Source organism: Chrysemys picta, chromosome 17 (assembly GCF_011386835.1).
Source record: "Chrysemys picta bellii isolate R12L10 chromosome 17, ASM1138683v2, whole genome shotgun sequence".
NCBI classification, from domain to species: Eukaryota; Metazoa; Chordata; order Testudines; family Emydidae; genus Chrysemys; species Chrysemys picta.
In genome coordinates, this window is record NC_088807.1 from 19,120,422 (window position 1) to 19,141,152 (window position 20,731).

Below are 20,731 nucleotides of genomic sequence, written 5' to 3' on the forward strand. Positions count from 1 at the left end.
AGTGAGCGCTGTCTGAAATCAACACCGCCCCTATCAAATGGGTTCAAAACTGGCTAACTGATAGATCTCAAAGAAGACGAGCTCGAAAGCTCATGAGACGCAGTAGGGAGTGGGGCGGATTGACCTGGGAATGTTGTGTGGGAGTTTTACTGGGACTGGCTGCATTGGGGATGGGATAGCAGGGTGTGACTTAATTTGTGGGACTATTCCTGAGCCCAGGAGGGGGGCTGGGGCCAGGTGACACCTTTTGCCCCGGAAACTGGACAAAGGCTGGAGGAGGAGCCGGGGGTGTGTGTGGAGGAGACATCTGGAGGGGGTTTCAGTTTGGAGCTGGCTGGTGAAACGGAGGGAGCCCCAGGGCTGGGGTCTAAGCTCCCTGCCCCCCAGAGGGACCTGACTGAGGGGTCCTGTTTGTACCTACAAGCTCTGTTTTGGACTGTGTTCCTGTCTTCTAATAAACCTTCCATTTTACTGGCTGGCTGAGAGTCACGGTGAATCACAGGAAATAGGGGGGTGCTGGGCCCTGACTCCCCCACACTCCATGACAGCTCGTCTCTCTCGCCAACAGAAGTTGGTCCAATGCATGATCTGAACTCGCCCCCCTTCTCTCGCCAATATCCCAGCTTGAACAACGCTGCGAATGCTGCCCGGGTTGGACAGGGTTCAGAAAAGGGCTACAAGAAGAATTGAAGGTCTGGGAAATCTGCCTTCGAAAGAGTGGCTTATGGAGCTTAATCTGTGTAGATTCATAGGTACTAAGGACCGAGGGATTGGTCCGACTGCTGATATAACGAGGCTGGGTGCAATTTGATTTTTATTTTTTTATAGTTTTGGTGGAAAGCATCACTGTCTATTCTGAAGCCGTTTTTATTTTACTTTTACCGATTTCTACATGTCCACAGTTGCAGGAACTTATGGGGGCGGGTCAGGCAATAATTATTTAATGCCAGACGACGTTGAGATTCATCCCGTTAAAACTTTAGAACCATTAAAACACAAATGGTCGACAGCACCCGTCAAAATAGACAAAGCGAACAGCCTTTAATCAAGCCGCATATTTAGGGCCCTACCAAATTCACGGCCATTAAAACCCTGTGACCGTGACTTTGGCCAAAGTGGACGGTGAATTTGGTAGGGCCCTGTGCATATTGCCTCCTTTGCTTGGCTGTACAGTTTGATTATTATGGATGAAAATCTTTTGCGTGTGGGCAGTGAAATTGACCTTTATCGGGATGGCATTTACCCATAAAAAACGAATACTTCCAAGCCAAGGCAGGACACAAGCCAGGAGACTGCCCTGAATGACATCCAGCTACTTTCTCCACGAGGCGATTGGATCACAGGCTCCATGGGGGACGAGATTTCTGGGTGTAGGTGGCTTTCACTGAGCAGCAAAAGACAGTGTGTCCAGGTGGTGAAGGGAGATAAATTCAGGCTAGAAATAAGGTGCAGAATATTATCAGGGAGGAGAATGAATCACTGAACCAACGGAGCTAGGGACCGGGTGGATTCAGTATAAATAAGAAGATCAGGAAGCTGTTAGTAACTGAAACGTTTCTAGGGTTTAATTCACCGGGACAGATTTTGCAGTTGGATTTAAATTTCCCATGCTGTCTTTGGAAACCAGCTACCATTCGTTAGGCGGTTTGTAGTGGTGCCCAGTGGATCCAGGTGAGATCCGGGCCCGTCAGGCCGGGCGCTGCCCAGACGCAGAGTCACCAAGCCCAAGTGTTGTACTTAAAGTACTGCACCAGATCTTTTCAGGGGGAATAAGGCAAAACGCCACATTTATTAGTAATACATGTATTCACTAACACTGTATCATATGCATATGATATATATATATATATATATATATGTTACACTCACACACACAAGCACACTCCGTCTTGTTGTTACGAAATAGTTGCTCCCCTTAACTGCACTGGCCAGGTGAGTTAGATGGGGGGGCGGGTGGAGCCGGGCTTCTGTCGATCCGGATCGATGCTCCCATGTTGACAAGACGAGACCCGGGGTCCTCGGCAAGACATTTCACATTTATAGCAGCTTCCCTCTCATGCAAATCTATACCAGATTCAAAATCTGTGTCTGTGTCCATTGGTCCTTTGTGCTGCTTCCTTCTGGGTGTTGTCCCAATGCTGCAAAGAGGGTGTTTGCAAAAGAAGGTGCTGGCTTCTAAGCCCTGGAGGGCGGCAATATGTCTGCTCTTCTTTAATGAGCCCACTTGACATGTTTGATTGTCCTTGGGTCTGGCTTCTATCCCCTCTCCAAGGGTTGCAGCTGTCTGGAGGTGCTGCCTTCCAAGCCTTTACTCATTCACACCTCCTTCATTCAACAGGGCAATTGATTAAGGGCGGGGGGGGGGGATCTTGTTCTACTGCTAGCAAAGAGACATTTTTCTTCTATCTTATTCTATCCTTAGGGGCTATAACATTATACCAAGGTTCAATGCAAAGTTTCTATATGAGGCTTTGACACAAAGTCCCATGAAAACAGAGGTCACACGTGGGTAGACCCACCACAAGGTTATAGGAAGAGGCACAATGTAAAGTCATATGAAAATTATCAGAGATTTATCTACACAAGGGCCCTTGCTCAACACAATGTCTTAAAACTCCCCCTTTTGTATTTCTTCTGCCCTTGTAAGTTACCAGACCCCCCACCCCCCTCCCAGAGCTGGGGATAGAACCCAGGAGTCCTGGCTCACAGCCCCCCCTGCTCTAACCACTAGACCCCACTTCCCTCCCAGAGCTGGGGACAGAACCCAGGAGTCCTGGCCCCCAGCTGCTCTCTCTGCATTTGCACTAGTGTGTGTGAGCACCAGTGTGTGTTTCTGAGGGGGACGAGATAGGCTGCGACACAGACACACTCATCGCCCCCCTGCGCCCCCCCCCCCCTTGCACGGAGCCTGCAGCTGGCAGCAGAGGTAACACCCGGGCGAGCCCTCGCGGGGTGGGGCCCTGGCCCAGGCCCAGGGATGCTGCGTTTGGGGGGAGGATCCAGGCGCTCAGTGCTCCATGGGGGGGAGGGACTGGACGTACAGCCCCCCTCTCCCCACATGGGAGGGGCAGCAGCCGGTTTGCAGAGAGCGTGGGGGGGGGGGCGGATTAACCCTTAAAGAGGTGGATAGGGAGGGAGCCGGGTAGTAGTGACACTGACGGGGTGGGGCTGGGGGGCAGTCAGCCCCCCCCCATTCCTCATCTAGGGGGCGCTGGGCTGCGGGCAGCGGGGCGGGGGGTCAGCAGGGGGCGCTGGGCTGCGGGGAGTGGGGCGGGGGGTCAGTAAGGGGCGCTGGGCTGCAGGGAGCATTGTGGGGGGTCAGTAGGGGGCTCTGGGCTGCAGGGAGCGGGGCCGGAGGTCAGCAGGGGGCGCTGGCCTGCGGGCAGTGGGCCGGGGGGTCAGTAGGGGGCGCTGGGGAGCGGGGTGGGGGCAGGGAGCAGGGCAGGGGCTCAGCAGAGGGCGCTGGGCTGCGGGGAGCGGGGCCGGAGGTCAGCAGGGGGCGCTGGCCTGCGGGCAGTGGGCCGGGGGGGTCAGTAGGGGGCGCTGGGGAGCGGGGTGGGGGCAGGGAGCAGGGCAGGGGCTCAGCAGAGGGCGCTGGGCTGCGGGGAGCGGGACCGGGGGTCAGCAGGGGGTCAGTAGGGGGCACTCTCCCCTGGCCGGGGGGTCAGTAGGGGGCGCTGGGGAGCGGGGTGGGGGCAGGGAGCAGGGCAGGGGCTCAGCAGAGGGCGCTGGGCTGCGGGGAGCGGGGCCGGAGGTCAGCAGGGGGCGCTGGCCTGCGGGGAGTGGGCCGGGGGGTCAGTAGGGGGCGCTGGGGAGCGGGGAGCGGGGTGGGGTCAGGGAGCAGGGCAGGGGCTCAGCAGAGGGCGCGGGGCTGCGGGGAGCGGGACCGGGGGTCAGCAGGGGGTCAGTAGGGGGCACTCTCCCCTGGCTGTCAGTGCCAGCCCCGATACCCAAGCACTGCCAGGTTGGGGGACATTTCCCATCATTACTTCCTCCCTGCTTGACCCCACCCCATATCTTTTCCTTCCCACCCAGGGCTCCGCACAATGGAGACTGAGCTGCCCGAGTCCCCACCCTCCCCCACACCGGGGCTGCCCCCCGACTCCCCCCAGGAGGAGCCGCCCCCAGAGCTGTCGGGCAGGCCCCCACACCGGCTGCCCCACCAGTGCGCCTCGTGCCAGCGCCGCTTCGCCCAGGCCCACGGCCTCCGGCAGCACCGGTGCTGTCCCCGCGACCCGCCCGCCCAGAGCCCGGCCGGCAGCAAATCCCACCGGTGCCGCTCCGGTGCCAAGCGTGGGCACCAGTGCCTGGTGTGCGGGAAGCAGTTCAAATTCCCCTACTACCTGGCGCGGCACGGCCTGACCCACGGCGGGCAGAAGCCGTTCCAGTGCCCGGTGTGCCACAAGGCCTTCCGCCGCCCGGCCCACCTGGCCCGCCACCAGCGCACCCACGCCCGCCAGCACTTCCCGGAGCCGGCCGAGCGGCCGCGCCAGCAGGCCGGGCCCCCAGGCGAGGGGCACGGGGGCGAGGAAGCCGACGAGAAGCAGGTGCTGCTGCAGGCGGACTGGACGTTGCTGTGCTTGGGCTGCCACGAGGCCTTCGAGACCAAGGGCGAGCTGAAGGCCCACAAGTGCTTCAAGGCGCGGGGCCGGGCTGGGCTGGGCGGTGCCCAGCAACACCAGTGCAGCGTGTGCCACAAATTCTTCGCCCGCCCCTGGTCCCTGTCGCGCCACCGCCGGGTGCACACGGGCGAGAAGCCGTTTGCCTGCCCCGACTGCGGCATGGCCTTCCGCCTCTCCTCCTACCTCAAGCAGCACAGCCGGTGCCATGGGGCCGGGGCCGGGCTGCCCTTCGGCTGCCCGCTCTGCCGCCAGCGCTTCCGCAAGGCGGGCGAGCTGGCCAGCCACCGGCGGGCGCACGGGGAAGCCGCCCCCGGGCCGGAGCAGCCCCACAAGGGCTCCGAGTGCAGCGTCTGCGGGAAAGCCTTCAAGAGCAAATACGACCTGGCCACCCACTTCCTGATCCACACGGGCGAGCTGCCCTACCCCTGCGGCCAGTGTGGCAAGCGCTTCCGGCGCCTCTCCCACCTCAAGCAGCACCAGGTCACCCACACGGGCGCCCGGCCCTTCCAGTGCGTGCTCTGCCAGAAGGAATTCAAGCGGCTGGCCGACCTGGCCCGCCACCGGCAGGTCCACCAGGGGGACAAGCCCCACCAGTGCGGCATCTGCCACAAGTTCTTCTCCCGCGCCTACAGCCTCCTGCGGCACCAGCGCGGGCACCGGCCCGAGCTCCTGGCCGCCGCCCGCCCCGAGGCCTTCCTCAGCAACTCCTGCTTCGACAGCCAGGACCACTCCGCCTTCTGCATCCCCGAGGAGGAGGACGAGGAGGAGGAGGAAGGGGGTGCGGCCGGCGGCTCTGGGGAGGGCTCATGACGTGCATTCTGAGCTGGATTTTGGGGGGTGTGTGGCGGGATCCCCTGGGGCCTGGTGTGGGGGGACCCCTGGATCAGAGTTGCAAGGAAAGGGTCCAAAGCCCCCCCCCCCTGAGCCAGTCCTTGAAATCTACTCCTGGGAGTTGGGGGGGGGGGATGCATGGAGATATATTGGGGGGAGTGGGGGGGGCAGAGGAGAGGGCTGGGGGGGCCAAAGGGAACAGACCCTGTAAGAGGGTAAGATGAGGAGGAGGGGTATTGGGTGGGGTCGTCCCACACCTCTGTTGCGGGGGGGTGTCAGATGTTGAGATCTGGGCGGGGGGGCTGGTTAATAGCCGAGGGGAGGGTGAATTGGGGAGCAGCCCAGCCAGCACCGAGGATGGAAGGACAAAGTGAGGAATGGCACACGGGGCCCCTCCCCTCTAGGGGGCGCTGGCCCCAGGGTGGGGACTAGCTGGCCTTGGGCAGGGGGCAGGGAATGGGGCCTCTCCCCTCCAGGGTTAGATACTAGGCTAAATGGCCCATGAGTCTGGGGGGGGGGGGATCACACCATGTTCTGGGATGAAGGAAAGGGGTACCCCTAGATGGGGCACGCCATGTTCTGAGATGGGGGAGGGGCTGCCCCTAGATGGGTCACGCCATGTTCTGGGATGAGGGAAAGGGGTACCCCTAGATGGGGCACGCCATGTTCTGAGATGGGGGAGGGGGTACCCCTAGATGGGGCACGCCATGTTCTGAGATGGGGGGAGGGGCTGCCCCTAGATGGGTCACGCCATGTTCTGGGATGAGGGAAAGGGGTACCCCTAGATGGGGCATGCCATGTTCTGGGATGGGGGGAGGGGGTGCCCCTAGATGGATCATGCCATTTTTTTGGGGGGGGGGGAAGTGTCAGGATGTAGAACTGTGGGTCCAGGAGCCCCACCCATCCCTGTCCCGCTGTGATCCCTGAGGGCAGCGAAGGGCCTAGCCCCCACCCCCCCCCCCCCATGTCCCCCTGTGGTTCCCTGACCCACTGACACAGGGCCCTGCCCCAAGCCCTGCTCTCCCCCCAGACTGTTTAGCATCTCACTGGGGGGGGCAGTCACGGGGTGGGGGGAGGGATGGGAAATTGGTTCCCATTGAGATGGGGGGGAGGGGTGCTCTGCATCTCAGCCCCCAGGGGTATTGGGGTGCTGGGACCCCCAGCATGCAGCTGGCTTCCTGCAGCGACGCTGCGGGGTTTACACTGGATGCAGATCTGCTGGGTTTCTGCCATCGGGGGCCTCAGGGTCAGGGTGGCGCAGTTGGGGGGGAGTCAGACAGGGGCACCGTATGGCCCTGACGGGGGGTTGCTGGGGGGGGGGGATACAGTCGCGATCCCCCATGCATGGATGGAGACGTGCTAGGACTTGCTGTTGACAGTTCTGTCCAGCGACCTGTGCCAATAAAAGTGATGGGGCCACGACTCGGGCTGTGCCTCGGTTGCTTTCGGCTGCTGGTGCGGGGGGAGTGGAACCCAGCCCGAAGCCTGTGGGGGGCGGGGGCAACCTGGGCACGGTGCCAGCTGCCAGACAGAAGAAACAGGGAGTTTCCAGGCCTCACGGCGCGAAGAAAAGACTGGCAACGTGACTGGAGGGAGATGTACCCTGCCTGGGTGTGCTGAGAGCCTGAGCCCGTCGCTGAGAGAGGGGGGGAGCTGTCCTGAGTGTGACCAACCGAGGGGTCCTCAGATAACCCACCACAGAGGGGCCGCATCCCAGCGCTGGGCAAGGGGGTCCCTGTATACCCAGCCCCCACGCCCCACCCCCGAGGGGCCGCGTCCCAGCACCAGGCGAGATGTCCCCGTACACCCAGCCCCCACACACAGAAGGGCTGCGTTAGGAGCCCAGCAATAAATTAGTTTTATTGTTCCGTGTTTACTACAGCTCTCAGGTTCAGAGGAGGCCAGATCGTGGGGGACCCTTGACATCCCCCCCTCGCACTGAGCTAGCCTTCCACCCCCGCTCCCTCTGCACCCTGTAGGGGCTGAATGGGGCAGGGATCCTGGCGGGGGTGGGGTGCCTCCATCCTCACCCAAGAGACCTCCCTGAGGAATCCTGTCTTCAATTGTCAAACCTGGAACCCAGGAGTCCTGGCTCCCAGCTCCCCTGCTCTAACCACTAGACCCCCCTCCCCTCCCAGAGCCGGGGAGAGAACCCAGGAGTCCTGGCTCCCAGCCCCCCTGCTCTAACCAGTGCACCGTGCTCCCTTCTGTCTCAGCTGCCGCCCGGCGAGGGGTCCGAGCACTCGGTGGGGGGTGGGGAGGGCTGGGGGCTCGGCTGGTCCCAGGGGAAGCTCAGATCCAGCCCCTGCATCTGCTCCCGGTAAATCCGGTCGAAATTCTCGCTCTGGGCCGTGGTGAGCTGGTTCTTCCAGTCCCCGGTAATCCCTGTGACAGAGACAGACAGAGACAGAGCAGAGAGCATTATGGGAGCGGCCTCCCCATCACCCCCCCTATCCCAGTCCTGGGCTCCCCACCCCAGCCCTGCCAGTGCCCCTCACTCCCGACCCGCAGCCCCTGCTAGCCCGGCCCTTCCCCCCCACCCCAGCCCTGCCGGTGCCCCTCACTCCCGACCCGCAGCCCCTGCCAGGGTCTACGTCTCTTCTCATCCAGGACTCAGCTTATGGGGCCCCATCTTCTCCCGTAGCCCCCCCAGCCCAGCCTCACCTTTCCGCAGGAATGAGCTCTGGGTCTGGTCCAGCAGGAACCTGGGGGCCAGGCTGAAGTTGCACATCTTGTTCTGCTTCATGGCCTGGAAGGAGGCGTTCTCCACCACCCCGTCCAGCGCCCGCGCGTCCAGCGGCTTGCCCAGGAACTGGCAGATCCGCTCCACGCTGCCCCGCAGGTCCTGGCGGGAGGAGGGGAGGGGATCAGCGGCAAGGCCTCCCCGGGGGCATGCCGGGTTTGGGGAAACTGAGGCAGGGAGGCCTTGGGCCGCGCTGGAGAACATCAGAACGGGGCGGATCTAACTCATGGTGACTCCCCGGCCGAGGGGACCTCCCACCCTGCCTTGGGCTGGCCCCATGGGAGACAGAAGTAGGGATGGGGGCCCCTGGCATGGCTCGGAGATGGCACCTGGAGTCCTGGCTTGGATGGAGGAGGCCGGAGATGGACTGGAGGACTCCTGGGGTCTCGGCTCCACCACTGAACTGCTGGGTAACCCTGGACAAGTCATGGGCCTTCTGCTGTGCCTCAGTTTACCCTCTCACCCTCTGTCTATTTACACTTGGAGCTCTCCGAGACAGGGACTGTCTCTTATTGTGTGTCCTGGCAGCGCCCGGCGCGACGGGGCCCCGATCTCGGCGACTCTGTGTCTGGGCAGCGCCCGGCGCGACGGGGCCCCCGATCTCGGCGACTCTGAGTCTGGGCAGCGCCCGGGCCCGACGGGGCCCCGATCTCGGCGACTCTGTGTCCGGGCAGCGCCCGGCCCGACGGGGCCCCGATCTCGGCGACTCTGAGTCTGGGCAGCGCCCGGCCCGACGGGGCCCCCGATCTCGGCGACTCTGAGTCTGGGCAGCGCCCGGCCCGACGGGCCCCGATCTCGGCGACTCTGTGTCTGGGCAGCACCCGGCCCGACGGGGCCCCGATCTCGGTGGCTGTCTGGGCAGCGCCCGGCCCGACGGGCCCCGATCTCGGCGACTCTGAGTCTGGGCAGCGCCCGGCCCGACGGGCCCCGATCTCGGCGACTGAGTCTGGGCAGCGCCCAGCCGGACCAGGCCCTTATCTTGGCAACTCTGTGTCTGGGCAGCGCAATGAAGCAGGGCCCCACGTGGGGCAGTGCCTGAGGTTTGGTCTCTCGCACTCTCGTGGGGTGTGGGGTCCTGGGTCGCTGCTGTGTTTTGTGATCCCCCTCCTGGCACCAGCTCCCAGATCCCTCCCCCATGTCCCAGCCCCTCCAGGCTCAGTCTGGGGGTGTGGCTTATCCCGCTGCCTGGCTGAGGAGGTGTCTGGGCGGGCGCCTCACGGCCGGGGCTGGGGGCACCGTGGCTGAGCTAAGGCCGGACTCAGAGCCCCTGATTTCTGCTCCAGGGGGAGCTGACCCACAGGGTGGTGGGGGAGGGGGGTGGCAGCACCCCCAGCTGGTGGGTGGGGTAACTGCAGGGGAGGTAACAGTGAGCTCCATCTCCCCCAGCCTGGGCGAGCCCAGCCCCCAACCCTCTGCCCCTCAGGCATCCCCCCTCAGATCCTCTCCGCCTAGGGCTACTCCAGCCCCTCCCCTCTCCCTCCCGCATCTCCCCTCCCCTCTGCTGAGATCCGCGCCTCCCCCCCATCCCAGGCCCCCCCAGGGCCCACTGATCCAAACTGCCCCCCCCCCCCTGCTGGGCTCCCCCACCTGCTGCAGCTCCTCATAGGTGATCCAGAAGAAGTTCTCGTGGCCCCGCAGGCCCATCCAGCCCTTGACGTGGTCGAACCAGGAGCCGAAGGGCACTGCAAGTGCAAATGGGCGGGGTTAGGGGGGGTGTCTCACGGGGGCAGCCTCCCCTCCAGCCCCCCACCGCATGGCACTCACCGTCCCCCTCCAGGAACTGCTCCAGGAACTGGTCCAGCTGTCCCGGCTCCTTGTAGGGGCGGAAGATCTGGGAGAAGTGGTAAAGGGAGACGAAGACGTCCTTGGGGTTCCGCACCGTGTACAGTACCTGGGGGGGATGCGGGGTGAGCGGGGGAGCGGATGCTGGGAGAAGGGCTGGAGGGGGGGGCTGGGCCCCAGGGGTACATGCTGGGAGAAGGGCTGGAGAGGGGAGCTGGGCCCCAGGGGTACGTGCTGGGGGAGGGGCTGGAGGGGGGGCTGGGCCCCAGGGGTACGTGCTGGGGGAGGGGCTGGAGGGGGGGGCTGGGCCCCAGGGGTACGTGCTGGGGGAGGGGCTGGAGGGGGGGTGAGCCCCGGGGTACGTGCCGGGGGAGGGGCTGGGGGGGGCTGGGCCCTGGGGGTACGTGCCGGGGGAGGGGCTGGAGGGGGAGGGGCAGGGGTACGTGCTGGAGGAAGGGCTGGAGGGGGGGGGTGAGCCCCGGGGGTACGTGCCGGAGGAAGGGCTGGAGGGGGGGGTGAGCCTCGGGGGTACGTGCCGGGGGAGGGGCTGGAGGGGGGGCTGGGCCCCGGGGGTACGTGCCGGGGGAGGGGCTGGAGGGGGGGGCTGGGCCCCGGGGGTACGTGCTGGGGGAAGGGCTGGAGGGGGGGGCTGGGCCCCGGGGGTACGTGCCGGGGGAGGGGCTGGAGGGGGGGGCTGGGCCCCGGGGGTACGTGCCGGGGGAGGAGCTGGAGGGGGGGGCTGGGCCCCGGGGGTATGTGCCGGGGGAGGGGCTGGAGGGGGGGCTGGGCCCCGGGGGTACGTGCCGGGGGAGGGGCTGCGGGAGAGCAATGGGCTCAGGCTCTCAGCAAACTCTGGCAGAGTCGCATTTTGGGGCTTTTCTCCCCACCCACAGGGGCTAGAAACCGAATTTGATTTGACCCGAGAGCCGAGGCTCCGCCTCACCCCCTCCCCCCGCCCCGGCCCCAGAGCCGCACCTTGGCCTTGGACCGGAAGAAGGACTTGGCGAAGAGCTGGATGGGCAGGTGGGAGCTGATGAGCCGGGGCGGCCGGTTGCTCCGCGCGGTCTGGAGGCCCATGACGGTCTCGTACCAGGGCCCGCGGTTCCAGTTAGGGACTGTGCGGCACTGGCTGGGGTCCCCGTTGCTGTGGATGAGGCTCAGGATCTCCAGCATCCAGACAGTCCCTATGGTGACAGCCTCCCCGTGGTGAGCGTTGCTACGGACAACGGGGAACCAGCCCCCCCCGCCCAGTGCTGTGTGGTCCTTAGAATCCCCAGCCCCCATCCCTCAGGCTGCAAAGGCCTCTGGGGAGCAGAGGAGGTAACTAAATAGAACCCAGGAGTCCCAGAGCCAGGGAGAGAACCCCGGAGTCCTGGCTCCCAGCCCCCCCCCCCCCCCGCTCTAACCACTAGCCCCCACTCCCAGAGCTCTAGCCCTGGCTCCGGGGCCCCACGGTACCTGATTTCTGGTAGGTGACGTTAAAGACGTCGTCATCCCGGACTTGGAATTCGTTCTCCACCTCCCGCAGCCCCCGCTCCGAGTAGATCAGCCTGGGGAAGCTAATCCCCTTGTACTGGAAATATTCCTTGAACATCCTGGGGCTGGGAATGGGGGAGACACGAGGGTCATTAGGACACAGCGGGAGCCCTCGGAGTTACCCCTCAGCCCCTGGGGGTGGGGTGTCGCCCCCTGCTGGAGGAGCCAGGCCCTGCAGTGTGTGTGGTGTGTGTGTGTCGCCCCCTGCTGGAGGGGCTGGGCCCTGCCCCCTGTGTGTGTGTGTCGCCCCCTGCTGGAGGAGATGGGCCCTGCCCCCTGTGTGTGTGTGTGTGTGTGTTGCCCCCTGCTGGAGGAGATGGGCCCTGCACTGTGTGTGTGTGTGTGTGTCGCCCCCTGCTGGAGGGGCTGGGCCCTGCACTGTGTGTGTGTGTGTCGCCCCCTGCTGTGTGTGTGTGTGTGTGTGTGTGTCGCCCCCTGCTGTGTGTGTGTGTGTGTGTGTGTGTGTGTGTGTGTGTGTGTGTGTGTCACACCTGCTGGAGGAGATGGGCCCTGCTCTGTGTGTGTGTGTGTGTGTCCCTGCTGCCCCTTGCTGGAGAGGCTGAGCCCTGCAGTGTGTGTGTGTGTGTCCATCCAGCCCTGCCGTGTGTGTGTGTGTGTGTCCCTGCTGCCCCTTGCTGGAGAGGCTGAGCCCTGCAGTGTGTGTGTGTGTGTCCATCCAGCCCTGCCGTGTGTTTGTGTGTGTGTGTGTCGCTCCCTGCTGGAAATGGGCCCTGCACTGTGTGTGTGTGTGTCCATCCAGCTCTGCCGTGTGTGTGTGTGTGTGTGTGGTGTGTGTCGCGTCGCCCCCTGCTGGAAATGGGCCCTGCACTGCGTGTGTGTGTGTCCCTCCTGCCCCCTGCTGGAGAGGCTGGGCCCTGCACAGTGTGTGTGTGTGTGTGTCCCTGTCGCCCCCTGCTGGAGTGACTGGGCCCTCCTCTGTGTGTGTGTGTGTCCCTGCTGCCCCCTGCTGGAGGAGATGTGCCCTGCACTGTGTGTGTGTCCCTGTCGCCCCCTGCTGGAGATGGGCCCTGCACTGTGTGTGTGTGTGTCCATCCAGCTCTGCCGTGTGTGTGTGTGTGTGTGTGTGTCGCCCCCTGCTGGAAATGGGCCCTGCACTGCGTGTGTGTGTGTCCCTCCTGCCCCCTGCTGGAGAGGCTGGGCCCCTGCACTGTGTGTGTGTGTGTGTGTCCCTGTCGCCCCCTGCTGGAGTGACTGGGCCCTCCTCTGTGTGTGTGTGTGTCCCTGCTGCCCCCTGCTGGAGGAGATGTGCCCTGCACTGTGTGTGTGTCCCTGTCGCCCCCTGCTGGAGATGGGCCCTGCACTCTGTGTGTGTGTGTGTGTGTGTGTGTGTGTGTGTGTGTGTGTGTGTCCCTGCTGCCCCCTGCTGGAGGAGATGTGCCCTGCTCTGTATGTGTATGTCCCTGCTGCCCCCTGCTGGAGAGGCAGGACCCTGCACTGTGTGTGTGTCTGCGTGTGTGTGAGCCATGCCCCTGGCATGCGTCCCATGACACACCCCCCACCCCCACAGTAGTGGCCAGGCCGCCCAGTGATTCATGAGGCTGCTCCAGCCTCAGCCCACGAGCCGGGTTGAATCTCCGCGTTGGGATCCCAGCTGCGTTCCCCATGGCTGCCGGCCCCCCCCCCGGGGCGCCTGCGCTGGCTGCTGGAGCAGAGCCAACGCTCAGCGCCAGGCCCCATGCCAGTGGATTCGGATCACAACCCCGGCCTTCGCTTTAATGCCTTTTTGAGATTTGCTCCGATTTCCACATTCACAGCGGCGCAGCCCTAGGGTGGCGGAGGATGGGAGGGGGGCAATCGGTCAATTAGTCACTAATTATCCCATGAGGGCAGACACCGGGAGCCCGAGCGTTAACACTTGCTCCCCCTTACAACCGAACGCCCGCAGGAAGAGACCCAGCGAAAGTCCGATCACACACGAGCAGCGTTTTCCTGACTTGGCCTCTCGGTGATTTCCAGGGTAATGGCCATCGTGTTCGAAATGGACGCTTCAAACCCGACTCCTTCCCACCCTGCCTGAGATACCTGCGGACAGGCCCACGCTGGGAGGGGTCTGAGAAACTGGCGAACGGGGCTGAAATCAGTGAGACGGACCAGCACAGAGAACGGCGCGTGAGAAGGAAAAATCAGTTGCCCGGGGGGAACAGCTGGCTAGGCAGGGGTGCCGCAAAACAGCACACGGGGATGGGGGGGGTCTAGTGGATCACAAACCGGATCACTTGTGCCTTGTGAACGGGAGGGTCGGGGGTGAGCCATGGGAGGGGCTTGTTTGCCCGGGTACGGGGGGGGAAGCGCCGTTTCGGGCACCGCACTTTCAGAGAGATGCGGCCACATTTGGAGAGAGCCCGCAGGAGTGGAGCTGAATGGGTGAGTGGGAGGATTAGACAACCCAGACAATGGGGAAAAGGTGGAAGAACTGGGGCCTGGTCCATCCAGAGACGAGCTGGCTGAGGGGGGCCAATAGCAGCCCACGGAGGCATACCAGGCTGGTCTAAGGAGGCTGGGGATCAGTCGCTAAGTTTCCGGCAACGGAGATCCCGGTAAGCGATCAGGGGATTCAGCTATGGACCCGGCTCCCTGGGATAGCTGCGGGCTCCCCATCCACGGGCGTTTGCAAGACCACATTGCACAAACCCTGCCAGGGATGATCTAGGTGGATTTGGTCCTGCCTCGGCGCAGGAGGCTGGGCCAAACACCCCCTCGAGGCCCCTTCCAGCCTCACGTGGCCGGGTGTCGAGGCTTTTCAATTTACAGCAACCAGAATCTAGGCCATTCCCACGCCTCTCACTGTGGTGCCTTCCTCTCCTGCCGTCCGCAATGTGAAGACACATCTGTCAAAAACTGCCTGTTCCCTCTGCCTCACCTGGGGGTGGAGTGGCTTGTTCTGGTAGGACAGGTGTGGAACATGCAGGTTGCTCTGTGTCGATGGTGAAACTCGCCTGGCTCTTGGAGCCGGAGGCAGGGAGGCTGGAAGGTCGGGGGAACCAGCCTCAGATGAAGCCCTGTCCTGCCAATCCAAGTGGTGTCTTTAGTATAGAGCATCCCACCTGGGCCTGGCCTGCAGCTACAGGTTCTTTTAGAGACACTGCGACCAGGCCAGGGAGACAAGGGCAAAACGCCCGAACTTGATCCATGGTTCTGTGGGAAGTCGAGGGGCAGACGACGGCCTCAGTTGCTTGTGGGGAGACATATGAAGATCAGATGCTCAGGAGGTTTCCCGTAGAGAAAGGTCACTAATCCAGGGCTAAACGTCACCGTAGCCACCTGGGAATAAAGGACACTGGCCGTACTGCCAGGGTGGGGGAATATCTCGTGGGAAGCCGGGACCCTGTAGAAACCTGGGAGGGCATGGCGGGTATTCGCCATGCGCTCCCTGTGCGAGGCTGGGGCACATCAACAGGGGAATCTTAAGACGGAGCAGAGGCCGTTTGACCTCTGGATTTGGTGCGACCCGCTGCTGGGAGCCTGTGTCTAGCTCTGGTGCATGCCATTCAGGAAGGACGGTAATCAATCGGAGAGGGGCCAGAGAAGTGCCAGGAGATCGGTTCAAGGGTGAGAAAACCCACCTGAGAGGGAGAGACTCCGGGACTCAGTCTATTTAGCTTGATGAAGAGGTTCAGGGCTGACTTGATCCCAGTCTATCCTCTATCCGTGGGGAACAGCTATTTCATCACGGGCTCTTCAGTCTAACCAAAGAAGGTCAAACACCATCCAACGGCGGGAAGTTGAAGCGAGACACATTCAGCCTGGAAATGAGGCCTATGTTTGGAACGGGTCAGAGTAACAAACCGGGGGACAATTCACCACGGGCGTCACTGCCCATTTTAAAATCAAGATTGGCTGGTTTTCGAACAGATCTGCTCTGTTATTGCGGGGCCATTCTCTGGCCGGTGCTAGACAGGAGGGCAGACTAGGGTCTGGCTTTAGAATTGATGAACTTACACATGGGGCAAACCTGGATTTTTTTGGTTCTGTTTTAGAGTTTTCAGCAAAATCGGACATCTGGGGGCATTTTCGTTTCGGGCCAGTGGCAAGCGGGATTTCAAATACACTTTTGCCTTTAAAAAGATCATATAAAATGGGTGGAAGTTCCTCGCAGCAAAGCAGCATGAATCCCCTGCCCCTAAAAATCAAACCGTTTGACTTTTCCCAAATCGTTTTTCCCCTGACCGAAAAAACTGTGTCAAAATCGCTGGCAAGTTGGTGCAAGGTCTCAATCACTCCACATCTGGAGCCACCCCCAGCAAACGATTTCATCTGGAAAGTTTTTGCCCAGCTGCTGTTCCATGCCCAGGTCCGTGGCAAGGCTGGAATCCAGCCAACGAGGGACAGTGGGATGAATAACTGATGATGGCTCATCCTCTGCTGGCGCCCAAAGCTACTGACTGATGCATAATGTTGCTGCCCGATTTGGCTGGTGGTGGTCCGTCGATGTCGTCCGACGTTGGAGGAGAAACTGGCTGGTAGGACGTCCTGTGTCATCTGGGGTGACCAAGAATGGATACAAAGGCCTAGTTCCCTGAATGCACTAGGATCAAGCAGCAGCAGGCAGGTTTCTTGTTCAGAAATCCAGGCCTGCGTTCAGACAGTCCTGTGCCCCAAACAGCTTTGTCTCACTGCTTTCTTCCAGGGCCGCTGCATCTCTGGCTAAGCCACCCCATGATATGTGTAAAGAGATGGGGTCAGTTATCCTCATGATGAAGGTGAGGCCTAGAGCAATCAACATGACTTGGAGCTGCCTAGATGCAGAGGCAGGAGTAGAAACCAAATGTCCTCTATCCTAGTTCCAGCCTCCTGGGTAAACCCCCCTTCACCTCCCTGGGTTAGCTTTTTGTTGTTTTTGCTCAGGCCTTGCCTTTTGGCTCCATGCCTTGGGTGGTGGCTTCTGTCGTTTCCCACTCTCATTACATACCAGCACCTTAATTGATCCTTCTAGGTAATCCAACAGATTACACCCATCACTTTAAAGTGATTCATGGTAACCATTAAGGCCCTCCCTCATAACATCACGTGTGCACAAGTGCATGTATTTTAATGTTGCATTATAAACAGAGAGATGTTCTGAATGATTATCGGTGTTATTGTAACGTTGGAGAGGCCGGGCAGAGCTCCCTGCTCCCAACTTGTGAAAAGCCGTCTTACGCAATTCCAACGCAACTGCAGCTATCAGAGTAAACAAACTTGACTCTATTTACTGCTGCTCTAGCCCTGGGGCGGGGTGGGGGGAGAGTTGAAAACGTGGCGTCCCCAGTGACCTGCGTCGCCAGGGGAAATCACAGCACCTGGGTTCGTTTCTTCTCCTCCGATTGTTCACATTATTATTATGTGTCTTAGATGCTCTTGTTGCTACCCTAATGGAGAGTGGGACCCCACTGCTGCCCAGGGGCCGAGAGCGGGACCCCGTCGGGCTGGGCGCTGCCCCCACGCAGGGAGACTGTCCTGCCCTGTGCAGCTCGCAGGCTGAAAGATTGTAAAGATGGGGAAACTGAGGTCCCGCAAGACGAGTCACCCAGCTGGCCACACGCAGAGCCAGGAGCCAAGTGTCCACAGCTGCACCCAAACCTGATGCGTGGGGCGGCCATGCCCATCGCCTGCCATGTGTCAGTACTGCCATCCACCCAGCCTCGACTCCTCTACGCAGCCCCATGGGAACCCCTCCTCCTCACACCCCCTCCATCCCCCCTCCTGTAGCCAGCCCCACGGGAACCCCTCCTCCCTCACACCCCCTCCATCCCCCCTCCTCTATCCAGCCCCACGGGAACCCCTCCTCCCTCACACCCCCTCCATCCCCCCTCCTCTATCCAGCCCCACGGGAACCCCTCCTCCCTCACACCCCCTCCATCCCCCCTCCTCTATCCAGCCCCACGGGAACCCCTCCTCCCTCACACCCCCTCCATCCCCCCTCCTCTATCCAGCCCCACGGGAACCCCTCCTCCCTCACACCCCCTCCATCCCCCCTCCTCTATCCAGCCCCACGGGAACCCCTCCTCCCTCACACCCCCTCCATCCCCCGTCCTGTAGCCAGCCCCACGGAACCCCTCCTCCCTCACACCCCCTCATCCCCCCTCCTCTATCCAGCCCCACGGGAACCCCTCCTCCCTCACACACCCCCTCCTGTAGCCAGCCCCACGGGAACCCCTCCTCCCTCACACCCCCTCCATCTTCCCTCCTGTAGCCAGCCCCACGGGAACCCCTCCTCCCCCACACTCCCTCCATCCCCCCTCCTGTAGCCAGCCCCACGGGAACCCCTCCTCCCCCACACCCCCTCCATCTTCTCTCCTGTAGCCAGCCCCACGGGAACCCCTCCTCCCTCACACCCTCTCCATCCCCCCTCCTGTAGCCAGCCCCACGGGAACCCCTCCTCCCTCACACCCCCTCCATCCCCCCTCCTGTAGCCAGCCCCACGGGAACCCCTCCACCCCCACACCCCCTCCATCTTCCCTCCTGTAGCCAGCCCCACGGGAACCCCTCCTCCCTCACACCCCCTCCATCTTCCCTCCTGTAGCCAGCCCCACGGGAACCCCTCCTCCCTCACACCCTCTCCATCCTCCCTCCTGTAGCCAGCCCCATGGGAATACCTCCTCCCTCACACCCCCTCCATCCTCCCTCCTGTAGCCAGCCCCACAGGAACTCCTCCACCCCCACACCCGCTCCATCCCCCCTCCTGTACCCAGCCCCACGGGAACCCCTCCTCCCTCACACCCCCTCCATCCCCCCTCCTGTAGCCAGCCCCACGGGAACCCCTCCACCCCCACACCCTCTCCATCTTCCCTCCTGTAGCCAGCCCCACGGGAACCCCTCCTCCCTCACACCCCCTCCATCTTCCCTCCTGTAGCCAGCCCCACGGGAACCCCTCCTCCCTTACACCCCCTCCATCCCCCCTCCTCTATCCAGTCCCATGGGAACCCCTCCTCCCTCACACCCTCTCCATCCTCCCTCCTGTAGCCAGCCCCATGGAACCCCTCCTCCCTCACACCCCCTCATCCCCCCTCCTGTAGCCAGCCCCACGGGAATACCTCCTCCCTCACACCCCCTCCATCCTCCCTCCTGTAGCCAGCCCCACAGGAACTCCTCCACCCCCACACCCGCTCCATCCCCCCTCCTGTACCCAGCCCCACGGGAACCCCTCCTCCCTTACACCCCCTCCATCCTCCCTCCTGTACCCAGCTCCACAGGAACCCCTCCACCCCCACACCTCCTCCATCCCCCCTCCTGTACCCAGCCCCACGGGAACCCCTCCTCCCTTACACCCCCTCCATCCCCCCTCCTGTACCCAGCCCCACGGGAACCCCTCCACCCCCACACCCGCTCCATCCTCCATGCTCTACCTAGTCCCATGGGAACCTCTTCACCTCCACAGCCTCTCCATCTCCCCAACTCCTTTACCCAGCCCCACAGGAAGCCCTCCACCCCCACACTCCCGCCATCCCCCACTCCTCTACCCAGCCCCACGGGAACCCCTCCTCCCTCACACCCCCTCCATCCCCCCTCCTCTACCCAGCCCCACGGGAACCCCTCCACCCCCACACTCCTCTACCCTCCCACACCCCTTCTCTCCATCCCACCCCCAGTGTGCATTTCGTCCCCCCGCCGCACTCCCCTAGCTGGCTCTGCTCCACACCCATTGGCTGGCACCGGGGCTGCTCCAGGCAAGGGAAGAACCTGACCCTGGAGCTGCTCGGAGCGAAGGACGGAGCCAGCCCAGAGCCGTTGGGGGCCCCTCGGGCCAGACTTCCCAGCCGGACTGTGCACACAGGGGGAGCCCCCACCCACTCTCTTACCTGCCCTAGGGCGGGAGGCAGTACCTGGCTGGCTCAGCGGCTGTGGGAGCAATGCAGGGATCCCCTGGGTCCAGGGCTGGGAACCGCCTACACAGCGAGTGAGAGAGGCTGGCTCAGAGCAGCCCATGGCAGGGGAACGAGAAACACCCCCCGCCATGGGACAGAGCCACCCACCCCTGGGCTGGATCTGGAGTCACTCCTGATTGCACTGGGGGCAGGGAAGGCCGGGTTCTGATCTCAGCTCCCCGGGATCAATCCGGAGTCACCCCGATCTCAGCTCCCGCAGGGTCAATCCAGAGTCACCGCTGACTGCATTGGGGGCAGGGCCGGGTTCTGATCTCAGCTCCCTAGGGTCAATCTCACCCCCACATAAAGATCAAAACGAACGATGCTGCGGATCTCCGAGCCCGTCTCCCGATTGCTGGTTTTGCTAACAATTCCTGCCCTCCCGCACCCGTCACCTGCTGCCAGGCCTGGCCCAGAGCCAGGGACGCTGGGAGGAAAACAAGCCTCCTTAAGGAGCTTGCTCAGCTGCCAGCAGCCCTGTGATTAGACTAATAAGTGGGTGAGCGGCATCTCCCACCTGGATGCCTGGGTTCCACCAGCGCACCTGTTAGAGAGAAATCCGCGGCGCTGCCAATTGGCAGGGTTTGGGGTGTTTTGCATAGAGCAGCTGGAGTTATGGGAAAACACAGGAGAAAGTCAGTTCCCGTTGAACCCGCCGGGACTTTTGTGGGGTCCCAAGGCCAAATTCTGGCCACAAAGACACAAAAAGCTAAAGGTCATGAAAATGGCATGAATGGGTCAGAGAGAGTCACTGACACAGCTGTTTGGATAACTCCCAGCCCCCTGCTCTAACCACTCACCCCCACTCCCCTCCCAGAGCCAGGGAGAGAACCCAGGAGTCCTGGCTCCCAGCCCCCCGCTCTAAACACCAGACCCCACTCCCCTCCCAGAGCCAGGGAGAGAACCCAGGAGTCCTGGCTCCCAGCCCCCCGCTCTAAACACCAGACCCCACTCCCCTCCCAGAGCCAGGGAGAGAACCCAGGAGTCCTGGCTCCCAGCCCCCCGCTCTAAACACCAGACCCCACTCCCCTCCCAGAGCCAGGGAGAGAACCCAGGAGTCCTGGCTCCCAGCCCCTCTCGCCAGGTAATGACAGGATACTCACTGCACAGATGCTAATGACAAAGCCCCAGACACTGTGAGCAGCTCCTGCTTCCCTGACAGATGCCTGGCCTCTGCCCCACAGGGGCCTGAGCTCGCCAGGGCGTGAATCACCCAGGGCAGCGTTCCTGACAGCTGCAGGGGCAGAGCTGGGGAGGGGCTGGGAGCCAGGACTCCTGGGTTCCATCCCTGTGTCTCAAAGGGGAGGGGGGTCTAGTGGTTAGAGCAGGCGAGCAGGAGCTGGGAGCCAGGA

At 62.6% G+C, this 20,731-nt stretch overlaps 2 protein-coding genes across 4 annotated transcripts; one reads left to right on the forward strand and one right to left on the reverse strand.

The window, feature by feature from the left end:
- The first annotated feature begins 2,803 nt into the window (after positions 1–2,803).
- Positions 2,804–5,610, forward strand: LOC112060729 (zinc finger protein 771-like). Its single transcript, XM_024112497.3, has 2 exons — positions 2,804–2,926; positions 4,036–5,610. Exon 2 carries the CDS (start codon positions 4,047–4,049, stop codon positions 5,430–5,432), a length of 1,386 nt encoding a protein of 461 aa, XP_023968265.2. The 5' UTR covers positions 2,804–2,926; positions 4,036–4,046; the 3' UTR covers positions 5,433–5,610.
- A 1,418-nt stretch (positions 5,611–7,028) lies between these two features.
- SULT2B1 (sulfotransferase family 2B member 1) lies at positions 7,029–20,722 on the reverse strand. 3 transcript variants are annotated; one of them, XM_065570941.1, is made up of 7 exons: positions 19,314–20,193; positions 11,437–11,579; positions 10,954–11,162; positions 9,961–10,027; positions 9,784–9,878; positions 8,118–8,298; positions 7,029–7,838 (listed from the first exon to the last, which is right to left on the reverse strand). In XM_065570941.1, the coding sequence occupies exons 2-7, from the start codon at positions 11,570–11,572 to the stop codon at positions 7,666–7,668; spliced, it is 861 nt and encodes a 286-aa protein (XP_065427013.1). In that variant the 5' UTR covers positions 11,573–11,579; positions 19,314–20,193; the 3' UTR covers positions 7,029–7,665. The 3 variants fall into 3 exon arrangements, with proteins under 3 accessions (XP_065427013.1, XP_065427012.1, XP_065427011.1); XM_065570940.1 differs by lacking the exon at positions 19,314–20,193 and adding an exon at positions 20,483–20,722 and having other exon boundaries at positions 7,030–7,838; positions 9,961–10,087; XM_065570939.1 differs by having other exon boundaries at positions 7,030–7,838; positions 9,961–10,087; positions 19,314–20,192.
- Positions 20,723–20,731: the final 9 nt, after the last annotated feature.